The 23,918-nt window shown below is 40.5% G+C and overlaps 1 protein-coding gene across 6 annotated transcripts in view; it reads left to right on the forward strand.

Moving 5' to 3' along the window:
• Positions 1 to 23,918, forward strand: part of LRRFIP2 (LRR binding FLII interacting protein 2) — a 95,582-nt gene that overhangs the window by 59,374 nt on the left and 12,290 nt on the right. For 4 of the 6 annotated variants that reach the window (XM_080934500.1, XM_080934502.1, XM_080934501.1 and 1 more), the window contains 6 exons: positions 2,832 to 2,876; positions 4,145 to 4,261; positions 7,017 to 7,088; positions 13,464 to 13,634; positions 19,003 to 19,095; positions 21,442 to 21,534. In XM_080934500.1, coding sequence (XP_080790626.1) covers positions 2,832 to 2,876; positions 4,145 to 4,261; positions 7,017 to 7,088; positions 13,464 to 13,634; positions 19,003 to 19,095; positions 21,442 to 21,534 — 591 coding nt within the window. The remainder of the gene's footprint in view (positions 1 to 2,831; positions 2,877 to 4,144; positions 4,262 to 7,016; positions 7,089 to 13,463; positions 13,635 to 19,002; positions 19,096 to 21,441; positions 21,535 to 23,918) is intronic. The other 2 variants (XM_080934503.1, XM_080934505.1) reach the window with 1 other exon arrangement.

Below are 23,918 nucleotides of genomic sequence, written 5' to 3' on the forward strand. Positions count from 1 at the left end.
ATGATGTCCTCTAAACAAGTGATTTTCTCTCATTTAAAAAGCGTAAGCTTCAGTTCACCTCATTGAAACAGATGAAAAGGGGATTTATGTTGGTTCGTCCTACACTGTCCCCAGTCCTGTCTTTGAAAGATGCTTTCCAGCTGCTGTGTTGTGGGCACACTATATGCTCACAGCATGATAACCCTGGACCCAGGAGATGCTGGAAAAAGTGCCAGCCAGTTCTGCAAAAGCACAGGGTTCATATGCTGTAACCTCTTGTCTCGCTCTGTGGGTCAGGCTAGAATAAAGGAAAATAAAAAGAGTATAAATGTGCTGACGTACTGTGCATTGTATCTGCTTCTGAAAGAAATCCTTAGCCAGGTTCATTTCAGGAAATTATTAAAGTCATTGTTCATTTCCTTTCTATGATTATGGAATCAGATCCACTTTCTGTGTTTTTTTTTCCCTTTAAGCAACTTTTAGATAACCTTATTATTGGGTTGAATATTTTTAGTAGAAAAACTCAAAAGTCATTTTTTCCTAAAATCTAAAGGTTGTTGAATATTGACACGGTGCTTTATATTATAATCTAGGTTGCCGTCAAACTTCAGTTACACTAAAAATAATATATAAAATTAACTTTAACTGTTATATATATATAATTAGTGTGTGTGTGAAATATATGGGTACCATCTCCAAAAGATAAATTTCCACAAATTGAAAAAAATTTCTAAATTTGAAACACTTTTCCCCAAGTGTTTCAAATGAAGGACATTTATTAGAAGGTAATGGGTAATTGTGATTCAATTAATATATTTAGCAAACCACACTGTAAGCATTTTATTTAGAGTATACTTTTATACCTTGAGCATGATTAAATTTTCTTGCACTTAAAAGGCCATTTTAGGGTTTGGCAGGTCCTTTCAGTCTTTGCTGTAAACATTGCTTGTCATGGCAGTCCGCCTTCAGAGACTCCGGAAGCTTTACAGTGTCAGCCTCAGGAGCATCTGGCTGAGGCACTGCAGCCAAAATACTTGGACTGCGGCATGGCTGCTTTCTGCTGGCTTAACAGTTCCTCAGGTTTGGCTCGTGATCAGTTTGAGTTTCGACAGTTGGACTTTGTCAGATTACAGTGAGCACTACAGTCAGTGTTGTGGTGCTGCAGTGATGAGCCTCCGAAGTGTGCGGTTATTCCACAGTGATGGTCTGGTAGAAGTGGGTGAGTCTGGGGGTCACTTTATAAGAAAGGTGACATTTGGAAGGATTTCAGATGGACTAGATTTTTAATTTTGAATACTTGTTTTCTCATTAATGTATTAGCAGAAATTAATTAGAAAAATAAAGCAGTTTAAGAAGATACCCTTCTTGACTTTGAATGATATTAACTATCAGGCAATGCTTTTCACCAGAGCAGATTGAGAGGGAGTTTTCCTCATGTAAAGCAGACAGTGGCAACATTAAAATTCCAGCTGTCATCTCTTGCTTGCTTATTGTATAACATAAGCATTGATCTTATTTTTAAATAAATTAAACTGATTTTCTTTTGAAAATATTACAGCAAGAAATGGCCCAAAAAATAAAACACCAAAACCCAACATTCATATAACTGATAGAGTACTGAGTAAAACGTCTATGTTAAACACGATAACTGGGTAATAAAAAATAAGTTAAAACCTTTCAAATGTGAGGAAGTTGGAGTAAAGTCAACCAAGCAAAGGTGAATATAACGATGTTTCCTGTTTTAGTAATCAACTGAAGAAAGTTTTCAAATCCCCTTCCTAGATGGGCTGGGAAGGTTGATCTCAGAGCTCAGGGTCGGGGATATTTTATTTTCATGTAAAGTTGCTGTTACCTTTTCACTATGGTTAATAGTATATGCAAGCAAATGAAACGTGTTCAGATACAGCTGGGACCTTTCATAACAGCTAAACTCCAGTAAAGTTTCCCACCCCTGAACTTTTTCCCTTAGCTAAAGTTAGAATTTCAGAATAGGTCTATAAGGAACCTTCCTTCCTGCAGCAGGTCTGGGAGGCCAGAGAAAGTGAGGCTTAGCAGCAGAAGGCAGGGTAGTCTGACTGGCATGTCACATGTTGAGATGACCTGCCACTGTGAAGCTACAAAAATGGGGAGTCTTGTGAGGACAGATGGGTATAGCGTTTCTGAGCCCTTACACACTAGGTGGTGATCCTTGTTTCTCAAGTATAGACAGCCTATGTAGACATAAGGCTCGCATGACAGAGATCAGACAGCAAACAGATGGATCGGTGTAATAGTGTGGGAATAAGACATCCTATGAAGAAAGGTGAAGAAGGGGGAGAAGGAGCTAGAGAAGGTGTTTGCGACATTGTTGTTAAGATTTGAGAGACTTGGGTTGGTTGTTCTTTGTTAGAGCAGGGCTTGGTGAGGAGAAAGGCCAATTTTTATATTCTTTTGTATTCTTTGCGTTTGCTGTGTAAAAAGAAAAACCTTTATATAACCCTTTTGCCATTAAATAGTTTTATGCATTATTCTGTATCTTAATAATGTTTACATTTTGTATTGCTGCTTGCAGTGTTCACACTGAGGTTTGTATGGAGTTTTCTTTAATGTATTTTAAATACCATAAAAAGAAAAATCTGTCTAAACAATCTAAAATTTTGAATCTATGCTGCTTGCTTTCTGCCTGTCTTTTTTAGGATATGAACTAAAAGTTGTTGACACTTTGTCATAACTTTTATTCTAGTTTTAATGTATTTACTTTGGTTCCACATTTCATTGAACTTAGAACTCACCACTGAGATTGCTCCCCCTGCCCCAACACAAGCCAACAATGCCAAGCATCTTCTTGATTTTTATCTCTATTTTTTTTCTAGTTGGATGAAAAATCTGACAAGCAGTATGCTGAAAATTACACAAGGGTGAGTCTAAATTCTTGATGGACAGAGCTCTCAAGGTCAGTCCACGCTTCCTGTGACTCTTTTACTCTCTTCAGCACAATTGGCCCACAGAGCGGTTCTTTCCGTCATTATTTCCTGTCCTTGACCCCTCAAAATTCCTGTGGCCTTAGATCATGTGAAAGTCCTGTGAGGAGAGGAGAGGAGGGTGCGTTTATTTCACTGGACACCATCCTAAAGTTCTTGGCGACTTCTTTGATTTCCAGTCTCTGAAAACTGACATTGAGAAGCCACTAAACACAAATCCAAGTGTCTAGGAACAGACCAACAAACTCATACTTTTGATTTTTTTTCTTATAGAATAATCACGTCTGTAAGGAAACTAGGATAGCTTCCTTGTGGAGTGCCTCTGTAGTAAAGGTTCATTTGTTTTGGTTTTTTTTTTTTTTTTTTTTTTTTTTTTTTTTTGAGACAGGGTTTTTCTGTGTTAGAAACTTGCTCTGTAGACCAGGCTGGCCTCAAATTTACTGAAATCAGCCTGCCTCTGCCTCCCAGGTGCTGGGATTAAAGTCATGTGCCACCACCATCCAGCATCTAAACATATTTTTAAGAAGTCAAGAAAATGTTGTCCTATATTAAATTTTATAATGCAAAGCAGAACTATAAGCTTATGTGATTTTAAAGATTTTTTAGCCACACTGTAGAAAAAACAATCAATTTAAATAACATTCAACCCAAATAACCAACACATTTCAATATAGAATCAACATAAATGTTTTGTTTTGTGATGTTTGAGTCAGGGTCTTTGTATGTAGCCTGGGCTGACCTTACCCCGTACCTCAGCCTATTGCTGGAATTAGAATATTGCAGCAGCAAATGACACTCCACCAAGATGACTGTGGTGCATTTTGTCCACTGTTTTTTGTGCAGAAAGCTTTCAAAGTCTGGTGTACATTTTATACTTATATCTCACTAGAATTGGCTACATTTCAAGTGGTTTCTCGTCATAGCAGTGTACGATGTTCTTGCTCTTAGCCAAAAATAGTTCATCTTTCTTAGCAAAGGTGAGGTGCATAAGCAATGTTAGGAACCCAGGTAGGGAAGTACTGTTAGCCTGACAGCTCACCTGTGTTTGAGGCCAGCATGGGTTGCGATTGGTCGCTATTGGCTGCATTATTAGGTGTTTATCCCAGGCTCTCAGCTGCCCTCCTTGCTCTGCCCCTTTCTTCTTGTTCACAGCAAACATATGTGACAACATAGTTCACAAGTGTCATTTTTTTTCTCTTTTTTAGCCTTCATCTCGAAATTCTGCCTCAGCAACAACGCCTCTAAGCGGGAACTCATCCAGACGGGGTAGTGGGGACACCAGCAGCTTAATAGACCCAGACACCTCATTAAGTGAACTGCGGGTAAGCCACAGTTCATCTGCCTTTGAAAAGCAGCTTTGGTTTCTCTGTAGTCCATGGAACTTTTAACACTTCATGTGACGTATGAGGAACAACATAGGGCTCTGTAAAGACATGGTCGTCAGAGCGCAGGGGTTTTCCCTGGATATTTCAGAGCTGAGAGGAGCAGATTAGATGGTTCTTCCTTCAGTTCTCTCTTCTGAAGAGTTGCTGGCATTGTAATGGCTTCTGCCATGCCAAACAGCCATGTCATCTATATGAAAGTCATTCTTTAAGAATGACCTTGCCATGTTTTGAGTGAAAAATAGAACAAAGAACAATAGACTATGAGAAGGAATTATTGGCTTTTTGAGCCATAATCATATTAGATACTTGAATACAGGTTCTCAGTATTTCATAGTACTAAAAGTATAATATTTGGATAACAGAAATACCTGAGCTAGTGAAAAGTTTACTTGATCCATCATTTGAGTCTCCATATTTATTAAACCTCTTATTTTGAAGATGAGAATGTACCAGGCTATTATTTTTGACTGTCTTACTTGCTGAATCTGTTATCTGAAGAATGGATCAAGACTGGTGAGAACAGCTCCATTCGCTCCCTTGCTCACTTACTGGCTCACTCAGGCTCAGTTTGTAAACTCTTGGCAGTGGACATGTAGACAGCCAGTCAGAATCTGGCCTTCAGGAGGTCACTGTCCTTTGAAAAGACAAGCTAATTCACATCAGTTGACTCAGCTAATAGTATGCCGTGGTACCAAGAGCAGGATAAATGAGTTTAGAAAGGCATCACATAAAACTAGGAAAAGAGATAGCAAAGGCTTTTCAGAGAAGCAAGCTGTGAGCTAAGACTTGAAGGAAGAATAAAAATTAATAAAGCACAGAAGCTGGAGGAGAGCCTCTGTTGAATGTTCAGAGAACTTGAAGGCCATAGGTACAGAACACTTGTCAGAGGATAAGGGAGAAAGGAATTGCTGGTGAAAGAAAGCAAGAGGTTGTGGGGGTGGAGGGTGAGGTGGTTTGGAGGAGGTGTGCAGCAGTGGGGGTACAAATCTCAACTGCTGTATCGAATAGGAGAGCAGTATGATTTGATTTGTATCATTTTAATAATATTTATTTTATTTATATGAACATCTTCAGACACACCAGAAGAGGGCATCCAATCCCATTACAGAGGGTTGTGAGCCACCATGTGGGTGCTGGGAATTGAACTCAGGACCTCTGGAAGAGCAGTCAGTGCTCTTAACCACTGAGCCATCTCTCCAGCCCCTGATTTGCATTCTTAAAAGTAATTCTAACTTTAGCCACAGTCCTGAGGGAGAATTATCACCCAGGGCTTGAGCAGTGAGGGTGAGGTAGGCAGATGTAGACTCTCATGGGAGAAGATGTAAGAAATTGGCCCTGAAGTGAATTTGTAGCTCTTAGGATTAGGGTGGGCAGTGAGTCAAGAGATAGACTCAAATAGAAAGCTGCCTTTTTCTGTCCCTTTTCTTTCTGTAAAAGTTAAATTGGCTTGAGCAGGTGGAAAGAGGTGAGGGGATCAGACAACAGTAGTGTCAGAGGCAAGAGGAGAAGAAGCAGACTAATCAGAGGATTTGTGGCCATGCCTTTCTACTGCCGAGTAGCAGAAGAGGTTGGTTGTGAAATCGCAGGACCACAGAAAAGGAGGAGTTCTAGAACAGTAGCAGGAAGGAGAGTTGACTAGGGCAGTCCAGTTCTTTAAGCTCTTACTGTTGACCAGGCTTAAATGCTGAGGACACAGAGTTTGCGTAAGGAAGAGACTTGCCTTTAGGGGCTTCAGTCTCATGGGACAGAGAACACTGAGACGAGCTGTTCCAGCCTCGGGGTTAGGCAGCTCCTGTACAGTTCTTGGCATTTGTGTTGCTTTCCCTTGAAAGAATAGCCTCTGAAGAAGAGGTGGTTTTAGGTCTTAGTGCCTTATTCCTGATGGGCTCCCTAGCAAAGTGGTTGTTGAGTGAATCAATGAATACAAGACTCACACACCTATCAGAGAAGGAATGAGATAGGCAGAGAAAGCACAGAGCAGGATGCTCTCCAACGGTCCATTCTGGGCCATAGCCCACCTTGACGTTACATGATGTGACTGAACGCAAGAAATAATAGTTTTCACTTAAAATTGGGCCTATTTAAAATATATCATGGAAACCTTTGAAGCAGATGCTCTTGTCACCACTCAAATGTGTCCTCAGAACATAATTTCTCACTGGAAATTGTTTTCATTGTGTATAACTTCCCTTTCTTTTTCCCAATTAATGTGCTTAGTACCTATGTAATTCAAAAGTGACTGAGTTCTTATATATAATGCATATATAACGTTTTTGAAACTTATGCATGAATAGTAAATTAATTTGCTTTCAATTAATTTACTATGTAGTTTATTAGTTGCAAAGGAAGTATTATACTAAAATAATTATGACTTATAAATTTTTAAAACTTATTTTAAAAGTGTTAGAATTAATATACATTTTAAAATTATATATTTACATCCTGGCTTCTGTTTTTTAATGCTGACTTTAAAAAAAAAACAGTGCATATTAAGTACTGATACTAAACTAATTTCTCCAGTTCCACTGTAATTGGAAGAATTTATTTTGCCTCTTGTGGTGGTTTGAGAGTGGTGGATGTTTGTATTTTATATTTAATTTCTCTAGTTTTAGATGAACTAAGTTGTGTCTTCATCTGATTCTTTTGAGTTTTGAGATATATTTGTGCAATGGTTCCTTCCTGTGTCCTGCAGGACATCTATGACCTGAAGGACCAGATACATGATGTAGAAGGGAGATACATGCAGGGGCTTAAGGAACTGAAGGTACAGGGCTCCTGCTGCAGCCCATGCATGCTCTGTTGCAGAAATGTCGGCAATGGTGGTTCCAGCATTCTGTTACCCACTGCTCACTGCTTTACTAACAGTGTCTGTCCTTCAAGCATGTGCTTAACCTGCAAAGCACAGTCAAGGGAAGCTTGCAATCTGGGCTGATGTTTTAATGTTTCGTGTGGGTTTGGGGGGAGGTATTCTGAGCAGAAGAGAGTGTAACTTGCACTTTTTTGTTGTTTTGAGACAGGGACTCTCTATGAGCCCTGGCTGGTCTTAGCTTATGGTTGTTCTGTTTTGGCCTGGATGCTAGGATTGTAACTGTGTGCTGACAGACTCAGCTCTTACAATTTTTTACTACTTGTAAAATATTTAGTTGTCTCTTGGGTCTTAACCGTATAACATTAGACAAGCACCTACAAATATTCTCAAGGTATTTTTATTGAGAACTGGACCTTGGCATTCTTCCCAGCACAAGGGAAGCACTGCCTGATTCTGTCACCAAGTCCATTTCTGGTTAAAGTGGACGGAGGAAGCATTGTTCTGGCCCTTTGAGAAGAAGAGGCCTGATGCATACATACTGATTCTTTTCTTGCCTGTATGTAAGAAGGATGACGTGTGTAGTGTCTTAACGAGTTTGGAGCTGGCAAGAAGTCTCCCCAGTAAAGTAGCTTTCGTCAAGCCTGATCCTGAGTTGGATCCCTGAAGCGCACAGGTGGAGGGAGTGCACTGACACCTGCAGGCCAGGTGGAGGGAGTGCACTGACACCTGCAGGCCAGGTGGAGGGAGTGCACTGACACCTGCAGGCCAGGTGGAGGGAGTGCACTGACACCTGCAGGCTGTCCTCTGCTCTCCACATGTGTGTCGAGGTATATAGACAATGATAATGTAATTTAGAAACATTTAAGAGAATCCAATCTTTAAGGAAAATAATTTGGAGGTCAATTTGTATAACTTTTATCTATTCCCGACAAGGATGTCTGTACTTGCCACTGTAAATATGTCAGGGAGACATTCGGTTGTAAATGGCATTTTATGCCCACCCCCTCCATGTTTCAGTATTAAGTTCAAGCTGGGTATGATGAAGAAACTAAAGGGGTTTTTGTTTGTTTGTTTTAAGCCAAACACCAGCAAGTATCTACAAGAGTAAGTGCAAGGCATTCCAAAGGTTTATAGAGCTAAATGAATGAATATAATATACCTACTTCATTCTAGTGAGTATAGGCTTTTCATGAAAAGTAGCTTTTTAATTGAAAAAACAACAAGCTGTGGAACAAAATGTATGTATATAGTTAGTGTTAAATATAGTAAAACAGGCAAGAGGGCGCCTGTGCACACATGTGAAAGGAAACAGCCTGACTCTCTGCACTGCTTGCCTCTGCAGGGAGTGTGGGCAAGGAAGAATATTTCATTTTTTTCCCCATAAAATCTTACCATATTTTTTGCTTAGCTATTTTTAAGAGCAGCTTTTTAATTGGTAGTTAACATTCAGAATTATTAAACATTTCCTCAAAACTGAGTGGTACATGAACTGACTCTGGGCACACTTAGTGTATTTGTCTACTCAGCTCTGATAGGGCACTAGTAATAGACCAGAGTCATGACTCCACTCTAGCCTCACTTGGTGACCCAGTGAGCTTCTGGGGCTTATTTGCAGCGGCATGGGTGACCCATAAAGGGTTATATCACCAAAAAGTCACCCCAGCAGGATTTAAGCTTTCCCACAGCTGCTCAGATGCCTCTCTCCAGTCCAGTTTCCACAGTCTCAATACTCCTGTACCCCCACCAGATCCTATGCATCTGAAACAGAATTACATGCAACTGGCAGGGAGGTGCAGATGGGAGGGAATGGTTTCGAACTTTAAATGAGGATCTAATAGTCTCTCCGTGTTTTCTTATGAGAAAATGTCAGTAGGCCCAGTCTTCTTCTTTTTTAAAAATTGTATTTGTGTCTGTATAAATGTGTATGTGTGTGGAGGCCTAAGGTGCTACTGTGAGCTTCCTTACCTTGGTGCCAGGAACTAAACTCAGGTCCATTTCAAGAGTAGTATTTTCTCTTAATCACACCGAGCCCTCTCTTCTACCCCAACAGGCCCAATTTGTTCTGGTTAATTCTAGTTGCTCTGATGACGATGCTAATGGCAACTCCCCTAAGAGAACAGTGTTCCACAACAGTTACTTTCTGACCAACCTGCAGTTCTTCACTGTCTGTGTGGGTCTTACCTGTAAGGTGAAGAAGGTTGTAACTAGTGCCTGATGGAGGATTGTCTACAGTAGAGCAATGTGAAGTGCTGGAAGATGCTCAATAAACACCATTTACTACCAAGTGTTACTTAGGACATTATTTAAGAGCCGTACCCGAATCTAAAGAAACCTTAAAATTGAATGCATTTGCAGCTCACACTGGTGTTTTATATATGAATATTTAGCTGCAGAGAGTTTGGTTCCCTAGACAGTTGGTTGGGCCTTGTATTTGGCTTTTACTTTTTGACATGCTCTGACCTTGCTATCACTCACAAATTGTAAGTTATTGTGCATCAAAGTCTTTGGGCTTGCTGTATGTATTAGGGATTTTCTAGAAAAACATAACTGATAGAATGAATGCATATGTGTATACATATATATGTGTACACACACACACACACACACACACACACACACACAAGTGCAAACACCATCTATTAAAGGGACTTTCAGGCTGTGGTCTGATAATTCAAAAAATGGCTGTCTTCCAAGGGAAAGTCCAAGAATCCAGTCGTTGTATGCCAGTGAAGGACTGAACTTGCCAGTAAGACTGAGGGCAAGCAGGCAAGAGCAAAGCTTCCACTTTCAGTGACCTTTAAGAGGCTGCCACTAGAAGGTGTGGGCCAGACTTAATATGAGTCTTCCAACTTTAAATGATCCAATCGAGAAAAACTCCTTACAGGTGTGCTCAGCTGCTTGGATTTCAGTTAATTCCAGATGTAGTCAAGTTGACAATCAAAAATAGCCTTCACAGTATAAGTAAGTCCCATGCTGATAATCCAGCACTTTTGGGAGCAGAGGCAGGAGTGTTTCAGTAAATATTAAATAGAATGGCGTTGCCTTTTATTGGTCCCTGCGGTCTCACTCTGTGGACACCGCTCTAGTGCAGAGCTGAGCACACACTTTAGGTCCCCACACTGTCCTCTCTCAGCTGTCTCTCTTTTAGTCTGGAACTCTGGCTACCAGTTCCCATGCAGCCATCTGTCCCAGGGTTCTCTAACTTAGCAGCCTCACACGGCTTCTAAGAACTTTGGCAAGGCTCACCCTACTGACCACCCTGGTGTGTTCCTTTCCTCCACCGCCCAGGCACGAACATGACTCCAAAGCCAGGTAGCTTATCAAGCAGATTTTTTAATGTATTAAATTCTCAATCCACAAACCCTCTACACAGTAAGCTTACAATCAATGGGCAAAGATACAAACTGCACTTCCATATGAGATAAAAAGACCCATAGAAACCCTTAGAAATAATAACAACCTCATCAAGCTAGAGATGCACTGAGAGAAATATAAACATCTGCCTCCATCTTCATTCCTCCCTGATCCCCTCCTCCTCCCTCTTCTTTCGTTTTCCTAGCCTTTTCCCCGCCTACCTCTCCACTGTTCAATCATGCATCACCTTAACATTGACCCACATAGGAGGCTCAGAAATTTAAAGCCAGCATTGTCTCCAATACAAACAAACAAACAAACTGAGGTCAAGTGGGAGAAAGGAGAGGAGAGAGAAAAACACCTTTGAACTAGGTTTAGTGGCACACACCAGAAGCCCCAGGTACTTGGGAGGCTGGAACAGAAAGATGTCTTGAGCCTGTGAACCCAAGACCTATTTGAGCAACATAGCGAGAACATCTGTCTCAAATAACTAAAAAGCCTTTGGGTAAGCAAGACCCCCCCCCAAAAAAAAACCCACTATATGCTTATAAAAGTGTAGAATTCAGAAATTCTCTTGCAAATTGAGAGGCACAGCTGGGTACTTTCCTTAGGCAACTAGAATCTTTGCACCCATGTAATCTTTGGACATCTATCTGTAACCCCCTTTGGAGATCTACTTACTCACGTTGTCATTCTGAGTTTTAAGCCTGTTGTTGACTCTGTAGTTCTGGGCTGAAGTCAGTTATCAGAACTGTGAGTTGCTATTTGCTGAGTAAATTTTTAATTTTTAATAAAGGTCTCCTTTTTCTCTTTGACTGATAGTACTTCTGATGTAATTTTTAAGAAGTCATTGCCCACCCAGAGCCATGAAGATTTACTTCTGTATTTCCTTAGAGTTTTTATGTTTTTAGCTTTGCATTTAGATGTTGATTATCTTGAGCTAACTTTTGTGAGTGGTGTTGGGCATCTATCTTCATTCTTTAAACAGTGGTTTTTTTCCAGCACTATTCATTCTTTTCTCGTTGGATTATGTGGGCACCTTTGTTGAAAAACTGGTAATAAATGTAAGGGTTCTTGTTGGCTTATTTGTTTACTACTTTTTTAGGTTCTTATATCTCTCTACCTTCTTCTCGACCTTTATTCCACTTTAATCCCTTATAACCCCCCAACACTTCGTGGGAGAGGAAGAAGGCTGGAGGGGAAAGAGGGCATAGACTTCTTTAGACAACTTCCTATTGACTAATGGTGTTGCCTTCCTAGGGGCAAGTCTAGTCTTCATTGTCAGAACATCCAGCAGTCCAGCAATAGCAAATATATTTGCAGGATGAACCAACAGCAAGGGCACAGCAGCAGTTGGGGCAGCAGCTGCTACAGACCCTCTGGGCTTCTAAATTTGTACCCTCTCCAGAGTCCCCAGAATTAAACTATCTGTTGCTGACAAAATCCTTGCCTCTCCTAGAGCACAAGATAGTCCTAGTTAGTGGCTGTGGACAAACTGAAGCATATTCCGCACCTGGGATTAAAACAAAAGCATAGTCACACAACTGGGTTTCTAAGGAAACCAGAATTCTCACTACAGGTTCTGGAGTCCTGTAGCTATCTGTGGCTACATTGTGGGTTGTTCTTTCTTCTCCCCCTTTTCCTTTCTAACACTAGAGAAGAGAGAAGGATAGAGAGAAAGGAAAGAGATCACAGAATAAAGTCAGAGGTCAGAAAGGGGGAGCTGCTCTCATTAGACTACTTCTGATTGATCTACTACTGCTGATTAGAGGTCTCAGGATACCTAATTTCTCCTTGTTTCTTTTTTGTTTACGACTCCTTAACAAACCTCAAACACAACAACCAACCAACAACCCACACTGCCTTCTGAAAAGTCTCCAGAATTCCAAATGTCAGACAATCACAGAGACTGTCCGAAGCTGGCAAAATCATGCTCCTGCTAGAGCATGAGGCAAATCATAATCAGCTGCTGTGAACAATCTGAAGTAGTCACATATCCCTTACCTAGGATTAAAAAGAAAACCTATTATCATGTTTCTGTGCTTTTAAAAGAAACCAAAATTCCAGAATTCTTACTATAAAGTCCTAAGCCTGGTTTGTAAACATTTGTACCATTAAAAAACAAATAAACAAACACCCAAAATAATTGCTTTTCTAAATGAGTTTTTCTTTTTATCTTTTAATAAGTCAATAGGCAATTGCAATTATTAGGTTACTTACTGTTTTAAAATATGTATATAATATCTTAGGTAAAAGTTTTAGAATTATATAAAATTTCAGGCCCTGTGCAATAGCTCTTAAGTGATTTTTTTTTTTGTATTTACTCAACAATGACTCAAAGATGGATAATAGCTAGAAAAAATGTCCATCCCATTTACATCAGCATTACACATGTTCTCTCAAACTACTGCATTTCGAACACTAGACATTTGCTTGTTAAAAACTGGCATCAGTGGGAGGGGAGGCCCTCAGTCCTGTGAAAGTTTGATGCCCCAGTGTAGAGGAATGCTAGGGTGGTGAGGAGGGAGTGGGTGGGTGAGTGGGTGGGTGAAGCACCCTCATAGAAGCAGAGGGGAGGGGGAATGGGATAGGGAGGTTTGTGGAGGGGAAACCAGGAAGGGGGATAACATTTGAAATGTAAATACATAAAATAACCAATAAAAAATTTAAGAAACTACAAGAGAAACTTATACAAATATTATTTGCTCTACATTTTCTGTTTCTTAAAAACAAGTGTTTTCTGCACATCTTTTCTTTGTTGCTTGATGTTGTGTTCTTGGCATGCAAAGAGAGCACTCTCAGAGAGGTATAGTGTCCTCTCAGCTCTCTGTTACATGTGCACGCTACTGAACAAGGAGTGCCTGGTCTGCTTGCATTGTGTGGGATGTTCTGTGTATGTGCCGGGCCACACTGCTGTGTGTCACTCATGTGGAGCCACCTTGTCTTGGATGTAAGTTGATGTTTTTTGTTATTTAGGAGTCTTTGTCTGAAGTAGAAGAGAAATACAAGAAAGCCATGGTGTCCAATGCACAGCTAGACAACGAGAAGAACAATCTGATTTACCAGGTGGACACCCTCAAGGACGTCATTGAAGAGCAGGAGGAGCAGATGGCAGAGTTTTACAGAGAAAACGAAGAGAAATCAAAGGTAGGTGCTCTTGTATCCCACTCTCTTGAGGGCAGGCAGTCACAGCCCGCTGCTTAGAGGACATGGGGTTACTGGGAAGCTGCAGTCACAACTGAGTGCTCTGAGAAATCAGCCAGTGTCCCAGTGTCAATTTTTAAAAAAAAAAAATTTTTTTTTTGAAGGAAAAACTTATATACATTTTTAGGTTTTTAAAAACTAGATTATGAACTCAAATATTTATTCTTTTAACTGTGAAAATGATGTTGAGTTGTTTCTTTGTCTCCATTGTAAATAGGATGGCAGAACTTGGAAGCTCTTGGTGAGACAGACAATTTCTTTTTTCTTTTCTTTTCTTTTCTCTTTTTTTCCCATGAGCTTCTAAGTTCTTCAAGAGACTTTCCAAATAACCAGTTACTTAGAAGCAGCAGTTTAAAGATGTGAATCAGAAACTAACAGGTGTTTTCTTAAGAAGACACATACAGCTGAAAAATAAAAGCCACTGGTCAAAGTGCCATATCTGCCCTCAGGCAGCTGCAGCAAAGACACTAAGTTGTATTAAAAGTTTATTGGACTTGGACATTTTAAAGTTGGTTTCTAAGTAGAGAATAAATGGATATCGTTGTTAGAAATTGGTTACTGCTATATTGCTGATACAGAAATACAAAGAAAACAGTTTAGGAAATGGGTATTGATGAGTTGTTGGAAACACCATCTGAACTGTACATAATAAAGGGAGACAGCTAGTTATCTACCATTTGATAAGCTTCCGTGGTCATGGTGCCATAACACTTTAATAAGAAACTAGCTCATCTGATGTGTAAAGACATGTTTTTAAGGGGTTGTTATTAAGAGATGACTCTGCGGCTAAGCACACTTGATTCTTCAAGGGGACCCACGTTTAGTTGCCAGCACCCACATCAGGTAGCTCACAACTGCGTGTAACTCCAGCTCCACAGGATCTGACCCATACTTCTGACCTCTGCAGGTTCTGGCATACATGTTACATGTGGATGCATGTAGATATTCACACAGACACATGAGATAAAAACAAGTCTCTAAGATTTATATTGATTTTAAACAAATGAAAAAGAATATAGAGAATCTAATGAGTCCATCAGCTTCCTCTTGTTGCCACCAAACCATAGTTAGCCCAGCACTGTCCTTTTCATCCACTCTGTATTTAAAATAAATTCTAGACATCTAATTTTAATTATTAATCTTGACAGAATACATGTTCTCCCTTTAAAAGACATTTCAGGGCTTGAGATGGCTGAGCAGATAAAGTACTTGTCATATAAACTTAAGGACAGGAGTTTGGATGCCCAGTGCCCATGGAAATCCCATAGCATGGCAGCCCATCTGTAATTCTAGGAGGCAGAGACAAGATACCTGGAGTAAGCTAGGGGGACAAGACAAATTAGTGAGCTCTGGGTTAAACAAGAAACTGCCTTAATATGAAAGGTGAGAGAGTAAATCCCTGGCTTAAGCCTCATCCTCCACTCTTGCATATCTGACACCCACAGACATGTATACATACACATGCTCATACAAAAGACCAAGTCATACTTGAAAAATTAATATCAATTCAATATATTAAAATTTTAGTAGTTTCAAAGTGCCATACACAGTTTTCCTTTTTTACGCTTAGAAAAAATTCAGAAGCTAGCCATGGCTGTGTACGTAATCCTAGCAGTTGAGAAGCTGAGGCAGGAGAATAATGGATTTATGGCTTCCAGGATCACATTGAGACCCTTTCTCAAAACAAAACAGAAACAGAAGCTGGTATGGTGGCACACATCTTTAATCCTAGTATGGAGGAATTAGAGTCAAGAGGATGTTCTGTGAGTCTGAGACCAGCCTAATCTAGCAGTAAATTTTGGGTCAGCCTGGACTGTCCAGTGAGACCCTGAGACCTTGTATAATCCGTACCCCACCCCCAATCAACCCTCTCTTAGCTGTGCCCTCCATGATCTAGGCGAGCCCCACACCTTGAAATTGGTTGCTGTGCTGAGACTCAATGGTTCCCTTTCCACCGCTCTCCATTGCAGTTTAGATTTGAGGAAACTTGATTGCTAAGAGCTTGCTGTTCTTAAATTCTTTCTTTTTCTCATGCCCACAGTGTTTTTTTTTTTTTTTTTTTTTTGTTTTTGTTTTTGTTTTTTTTTTTGTTTTGTTTTGTTTTTTTGGAGGGGGGCTCCCTGTCCTCTTTAGTTTCTGCGAACAGGCTGTCAGGTGTAGAGATGTCACTAAATGTAACTGGAGCCCTCTTTCAAGTCTGCTTCAGAAGTGGCATGGTCCTTTCTACAGAGCCCAGGTAGCTGCTGTCTTCTTGTGCTGTAGTTGGATGTTTAGAGCTTAGATCCAGCTCCAGGGAATCTTATACCCTCTTCTGGCTTTCATGGTTACCAGGCAAGCAAGTGATGCACAGTTATACACACAGGCAAAACATACAAAAAATTTTAAATTATTTAATTCATATATAACTTCCCATTTAAAGCCTGTGATTCAGTGGTTTAGTATATTCATATAAAGGTGCATCTGTCACATCTATAAAATTATTGACATTTTCTGAAGTAGTATCTGAATATTCTTTAGCCACCATCTTCCTGTGCTTGATCCCCCAGTCCCAAGTAACTACTGATCTGTGTGTCTCTATAGAGTTCCTCATTCTAGACTTTGATATCAACAGAATCATAAAAGGAACTATTTCATGATTGTCATCTTACACTTAGTGTAGTAATCCTGAGTCAGCCATGTTGTGGCATACATATAAATGCTTCATTTCTTTCTGTGACATGTTAATATTCCATCTTTAGGGTAGCTACTTGTGTTGGGGGATCCTGCAGCATTAATTAATATTTGGGTTGTTTTTCCCTTTGGCCTTTCATGAAAAATGCTGACACGAGCATCTCTGTGGTTTTTGTGTGGACATTGCTTTTCTTTGTCTAATTACTTAGGAGTGGGATTGTTGGGTTGTTTGGCAACTGCACCAACTAAGTGAGGAGCAGCAGACATTCCAAAGCTGTGTGAGCATTTTAGCCGATGTTACTGGCTATGTTCTTTACCAATATCCTCTCCATTATTTGCTGGTGTTTGGCTTTTCCAGTCTCGCCATCTAGTGGATTTATCCCTGATTTGCATTTCTCTGAGAAAGCTGATGGTTTTGAGTATCTTTTCATGGGCTTCTGGTTTCTCTTTTGAAATTGCTCATTTTGCAATTTTTATTACTGTTGCAAGACTATATTTCAGATATAGGTTAAGTAACAGATAAATGATTTGTAGCTGTCTTCTCCCCCCTTTTTTTGTGTTTCTTTTTAACCTTCTTACACTTTGTGGCCTTATTATCTTTTATCATGTCTATCTTTAGAGAGGATCTTCATTTTTTTATTACCTAGATGAGACAATTTGCATAGTTTTGAAAGTCAAAATAAAGACTCCTTTGCTTTTATAGTTTCAAAATAAGGAATTGAACTCTCACCATGACTAGTTATTCTTTATGAAGTCTTTATAAATTTGCATTTTGTGCATTTCAGCTTTTGTTCCTATTGATGCTCAGATTTTCCTACCTCTTGGCTATCGTGAGCCCCTTTTCTGCTGATTCCCAAGTACTTTGGAGGGTTCACTGATAGATAGCCTTCATGCTTTCTGACGTTGCCTTTAGCATCCTTTGTCAAAGGAGAGCCTCTGTGTCTGTCCTGCAGGCCGGGGCTGCTCTTGATGCTCAGTCACTTCATGACCCTTCCGTCAAAATATGCACACAGGCACTGTTTCGTTTATATGAAAAATACACCATGCCGTGATGGTTCAAGTTTATATGCATGACTCTAGGGATTGTATCCGGTCTCTCTTCCTGCTTTATTTCATGTCACTCAGAAAAGCAAGAGCAGGGTAACCCTGGTGTAGTTATAGAAAACAGTCACAGTGCTTGGCTTGGCCTTTACTTTAGGACAGTAGGCTGTGCATAGCCAAGATACTGGTTTTTAAAAGTTGCTTGAAATAGTTGGGTTTTTTTCTTTTCAATTATGATAAAGACATACCACAATAAAGTTATCATTTTAGCCATTTTAAAGGGTGTAGTTCAGAAGTTTTCTAATGCTGTTGTGTGTGAAATCTGTATGTTTTAATCTTGCAAAAGTAAACTCTAAAGAAGACATTTGACCTTTTCCCAGCCCTTGGCAGCTATCACCCTACCTTCATCAGCACCCGTCTTGACTTACAACACAGCATGGAGCTCTTCTTTCACAAGGCTGGGTGCCATCCCCCGTCTTTGCCACATTTTACCCACCAGTCTTCATTTGCTGGGACGTGGGTTGCTTCTTCTACCTGGAGCTAAGTTTTAAATTGAACTCTGACCTATGTAAGGATAGGTAGATCTGAAGTCAAAGGATATGAATTTAAATTTTCTGTCTTTCATCCTCATTTTCCTCCTTCTTAGGGGGATTTTAAAATTTTATTTCTATGTTTTAAAGTTTTTCATTCATTTTGTTTTGTATATGCTTGTGCACCATATGTATACCTGGTGCTTGTGTAGGTCAGAAGAAGGAATTAGATCTTGGGAACTACACTTAGATGGCTGTGAGCCACCACATGGGTGCTGGACGCCAAACTGAAGCAGCAAGTGCTTGTACCTGCTGAGCCATCCCTCCAGCCCTGGAGAGTTCTTCCATTTAGTGATCTGTCTTTCCTTTTATAAGCCAAGAAGATATGTCAGCCAATTTTGATTAAAAAGAGAGATACAACATTTGAGATAGATAGAAACACATGCATTTGTGCTCTTCCCTTAGAGAATATCAACACACAGTAAATGTTCTGCTTGTAGCACACAAATCTCTGATTTTCCTGCTGCAGTTACTCTGTTGTGCACATCCAGAGTATTTGCCGTGTTTGCTGTCCAGAAGTCATCCTGCAAAGCTATGTGTGATGACACGCAGAGCTCCTGTGCTTCTCTTCCATGTTCTCAGTGGACTTTTGTTGTTATTGTTGTTATCTTATTTTAGGAGTCCTCCAGATGGAAAAAGGTTAATAAATATTTGTCTCTGAACATAAATTACAATTCCTTGGGTAGTGTATCACTTACCTTTCCTCTGTGGTAGCTCTGCTGTTCTACAGTTTAACTAGTCTCTGCTTGCGTTCCCTGTGTTGTTTCTGGAGATTGGAATTCTCTCTCTGCAGTTACTCATTTTAAACATGTCCTTACATTTTGCTGTCCCTTTTGGACCTTTTCTTCTTTCATCATACAAGATGGAGATTTAAAGTTTGACCCTTTCCATGCAAGTCAGCCATCGAGGCATGATTATGGGAGTCACATGGGACCTCTATGTTAAAACTACATATGTTGAGCTTTGTGTCTATTCCATGCCCTCTAACAGTAGCATTTTCTTAATAACAGGAGTTAGAAAGGCAGAAACACATGTGCAGTGTGCTGCAGCATAAAATGGATGAACTCAAAGAGGGCCTTCGGCAGAGGGACGAGCTCATCGAGGTATGTGCTTCAACTGTGGAGATGCTCGATTTTGAAAAATGAATTGGATAGGATGGTGGTGTTTGCAGGGAGATATTGAAATCCTACAACGCAGTGTTCTCAGCTTTCCTGGTGTGACCCTTTAATTCCTTATGTTGTGGCATGATGACCTCCAACCATGAAATTATTTCTGATGCTACTTCATAACTATAATTTTGCTACTGTGATGAATGGTAATGTAATTATCTGTTTTCTGATAGTCTTAGGTGACCTGTGAACAGGTTGTTTGTCCCCTAAAGGAGTCATGACATACATGTTGAGAACTGCTGCTATAAAGTTTGTGTTAACACTGACTCCCAAAAATTTCTGAAAATGAAATATAAAGGCAAGCATAAAAAGTGAACGCTTACAGCTCAATAAAATCCTCCCTTTAATAGTAGGACTTTTAGTTGATGTCTTTTATTCTTAAGCACTGTTTCCTGAAGATGTCATTTAGGAATTTGGGAAGGGAAGCATTAGAGTCACATATTCTGTGGGTCCTGGTGCATGCCATGCTATAGGACATGATTCTTGAGTAAGAATTTTAACCTTCACTCAGGTTAATACACTTTGAGGTAGCTGAAGAAAAGGAGAGAGTTGTCAAGGTCTTTAACTTAGACTACAGAGCTTCAGCTCTGCACTGTGGAGGAACTGTGCCACACTGAAGCAGCATCCCTGTGAAAGGAGGGTGGGCCACAGCATAGTTAAGGCATTTCACTGTCACCCCGATGTGCTTGAGTGCTTGGTTTTTATTAAGAAGTCCATGTGAGAAATAGTAAGGCTTGATTTTTGTCATTTGTCACCAGTTTCTTGGCAAACAAGCCCGGGGTGCTAGATACAGACTTTGAGTCCCGTAGTCTTTTTATGTTCTCAGTCCCATCTTTTGATGTAAGTATCTATTGATCATGCGTGACTGACACCCAAGTATCACATGCAGTGCCTTTAGGTCTTGAAAATTAAGATCTGCATAATCAAGTGGAGAGTGTGTGAGTGGGGCAGTGTCACTGGTCATTGGTTGGTGGCACATAGGGGAAACATGGGAAGAGGTCTGGGATAAGCATTTGTTCTGGTTGCCTTTTTGTTACTGTGATGGCCAAAAGCAACTTAGGGGAGGAGAAGTGGGCTTATTCACCTTGCATTCTCAGGTCACAGCCCATCATTGTGGGAAGTCAGGGCAGGAACACAAGGCAGGAACCTGACTGTACTGATGTTCCACACAAGATCATCTTCAAACATCGAACTCACTCACAACCAAGGAAGTGCACCGTGATCCATGGAGCATGCGTGTACTAGCTAGCCAGCTCACTGACTGGCTGAAGCTTTTATTCCTCACTATAACTTCCTTATATAGCCCAGACCATCTGCCCAGCCAGTAGCCCTCTCACATCAGTCTCTCACAGACATGCCTACAGACTGACCTAATAAAGACAATTATATTCACCTGAGACTTTTCCCCCAGGGGATTCTGGGCTGAGTTAGTGTTAAATCATTACTCATCCAAAGACATGCTTGAAAACAACTAAGTGTTAAAACCCCATCTCTCATTGGGGAGGTGGCTCAACAGTTAAGAGCACTGACTGCTCTTCCAGAGGTCCTGAGTTCAATTCTCAGCAACCATGTGTTGACTCACAAACATGTATAATGGGATCTGATGCCCTCTTCTGCTGTGTCATCTGAAGAGAGCAATAGTGTACTCATATACATTAAAATCCTATCTTTCTAAAAACTAATGTTTCTTTTATACTTTATGATATTCTTGATATTTCAGTTTTTGCCAACAGAAATCAAAATGATCAAGCTGAGTTATGTCTGTGGTTTTTGTTTTTTTTTTTTTGTTGTTTTTTTCCTTTACCGAGTAACATTCAAAGCTACAGTTTCCTTTCTGGTAAAGGATTATTTGTTCATAAGCAAACACAAGTTTTCTTCTGCAAATATAATGGTCCATGTTTGTGTAGAAGGGCAGTTATCACAGGATAAATATGCAGGAGTGTGTGCATAGAATGAAGGCTGGATGGCTGCCACAGAACTGTGGTTGGAACAGCTATTCTGATGCCCTTTGTAACATTTACCCTGCCCTCTTTTCTTGTGGTGCTCGGGATCAAACCCGGGGCCTTTACACACAGTACATGCTTGGCTGCCTCCTGCCGTCTTCCCTTGCTTACTGTTGGGGGCCAGCCGGGAGACAATGGATGCCCCCTTTCCCTTTTCTATGGATCATAGACTTCCCTGCCTCCCTGTTAAAATCACCCATCTCCCTCTGTTTTCTTTCTTCTAACTCCCTTGCTTTTTTCTTTCTGCTTTTATTATTTTCCTCCCCCTCTTCTTCAGGAGAATCAGCGCCTCCAGCAGAAAATAGACTCCCTGACAAAAGAGGTGTTTGACCTCCAAGAGACCCTGCTCTGGAAAGATAAAACAATTGGGGTATGAGAGGAGGTGGGGCTTTGGAGGAGCTCAATCCTCAGGGATAGACCAAGAGAATTTAACTCAGAGGTTGCCAAAAGCCCTACTTCTATTATTACATGTTTAGACAGTATGGATAAACGGAAGTCAGAGAATAACTTCCCTAGGAAACCCTGATAGTGTGCCTAGAGAGAACTTCTTTTTGTAGACTCCATGCTTGTGATGCTCACAAATGGAAACCTTTAAAAGAAGTGTTCTTCATTCCCCATATTATAAAGATTCTTACCCCACAGCAACCACAGGCATCTAATTCAAATTCTGTGGGCAGTTAGATATGCTTACATTATAAAATATGGAAAAAGAAGATGGGGGTGGAGGGGGAATGTTAGCTTATAAATCGTTGGTGAATAAAATAGGAAAGGATTACAAATCAGTTTAATTATGGAAATGGATAGGAATGTAAGATCACAGGGCTGCCAAACCTGGACACCAGCTCTAATTATAACCCTGCATGTCCAATAGGACCTGGTAAGGAAAACTTCCTCATTGCTGCTTTGTGTGGTGCTATGGGTGCATGCCAAGCATGCTGCAGGATAGCAAAAAATAGATACATACCTAGTTCCATAGGGCAGAAATTTAAAGAACAGAAGATACTTTTATATAATTTTTTGAAGTTTAAGTTACCAAGTCTCCAAAATTCCATCAAAACCTAGAAAATCTTCCCAAGGGACATTGCAATTGTGAATTACTTAATTTATAAATGTTCTTCCTTGAGAAGGTGAAGTGATGTGTGGGGGTGGGAGCACAGTAGGCAGTTTGTAGAGAAAAAGTTTAAAATGCACACACTGTCCAGGATGACCATCTCCCGAGTCAGGTGGCCCAGGGTGTCTCAGATTTTCTTAGTGTTTTAGACTGATTATCTTGGAACATAAGCTGACTAGCTAGAGTAAAACTACACACCCTATAAAATAGTTTAGTAACACAGACCTTGTTTTCCTACTAAAAAGACATAATGATGCTGGTTGTATCGACACACACCTGTGATCCTAGCACTTAGGAGACCCTGAGGCAGGCAGGTGGATCTCATGAATTCAAGGCTAGCCTCCTCACCGTATGACCGGTCTCAAAAAGAAAGGAAAGGAAAGAAATGTATATGCTGAGGGTTAAGATAGATATCACTTTGTGTTTAATTGTCAGGATTTATTGACTTTCTATAAGATATAATGTATTTAGCCTTTAAAAAGTAAACTTCGTTAGGCTGCTGAGATTGTCTTGCAAATGTGATGCCTTGGCGTTGGTCTCCAGAACCCACCTGCAGGTGGGGGGAGGGAAGACTCCAAAGTGCTCCTGACCTCTGTTGTATTTGTGCCAGCTCTCACACCATACACACAATAATGCATGCTTTTTTACAAAATCAAATGTTTTCATAGTGAGGAAAGTTAAGAATCTTGTTCAAGTGTAAGAAACAATACCTTTGCTCACAAATGACACGTTGTGCAGAGCTGTAGTGCAGTGTCACAGCCAGGACATGTCTGGTGCAGTGAAGACAGAGCCACTTCCACTCTCCTTTTTATAGGCACCCATCTACCACTGCCTGCCAGTCCTGACAGCCACTCTGTAATTTTGCCATTTTAAGAACGTTATATAAATAGAAACCTACAGTGTGTAACGTTTTGGGACCTAGATTTTTTTCCTTTCAGCATAACTCAAAAGGTTTATCCAGTTGTAACAGTAGTTTATCCCTCCCTTAGCTTTTCTTTACATTGTGTCTGATACAAACAATGACCGTTGGACATGCCAGTGCGCACTGTTCCGGTCCTCTCCAGCTTAAGGTCTGTTCCTATTAAGCCATGGCACTGCCTCAACCCTGCCAGCCACTGCTCCACCCTGTTTCCGAGTTAACTACTCAGGCTCCTCATTGAGGTGCACACATATAGCCCTTGTCCATTTATGGCTACTTGAGTTCAGTAGTGTGAGATCCTCACGCTTCATCAGCATCAGTGTGTGTGAGAATTAATGCATCAGTCTCTCTCCTCCTCATCTCTTTCTCCTCTCCCCTCTCCTGTGTGTGATCTTACTTTGTAGTTCAGGCTGACTCTCCCACTTCCTTCTCAGTGCTGGGGTTCCAGGCATCTTTCACCAACACTCAGCAAATTTTTCTACGTTTTGAAACTGAATGGCATCCCTCCTCATCTGTATCTGACTTATCTGTTACTGACACCTGGGCAGCAGCATCCATCTCTGCCGCTGTGAACATGTGGTGCAGACATCTCTCTTGTGCTCTGCTTTCTGTTGTTGTGGGTCCATCCCTAAAGGTGGAGTTGCTAAGTCATTGAGTTATTACATTTAATTTTTTTGAGGACTAGCCATTCTGTATTCCACAGCAATTCTGCGCTTCCACATTC

This window comes from Micromys minutus (assembly GCF_963924665.1).
Source record: "Micromys minutus genome assembly, chromosome: 21".
Classification (NCBI taxonomy): domain Eukaryota; kingdom Metazoa; phylum Chordata; class Mammalia; order Rodentia; family Muridae; genus Micromys; species Micromys minutus.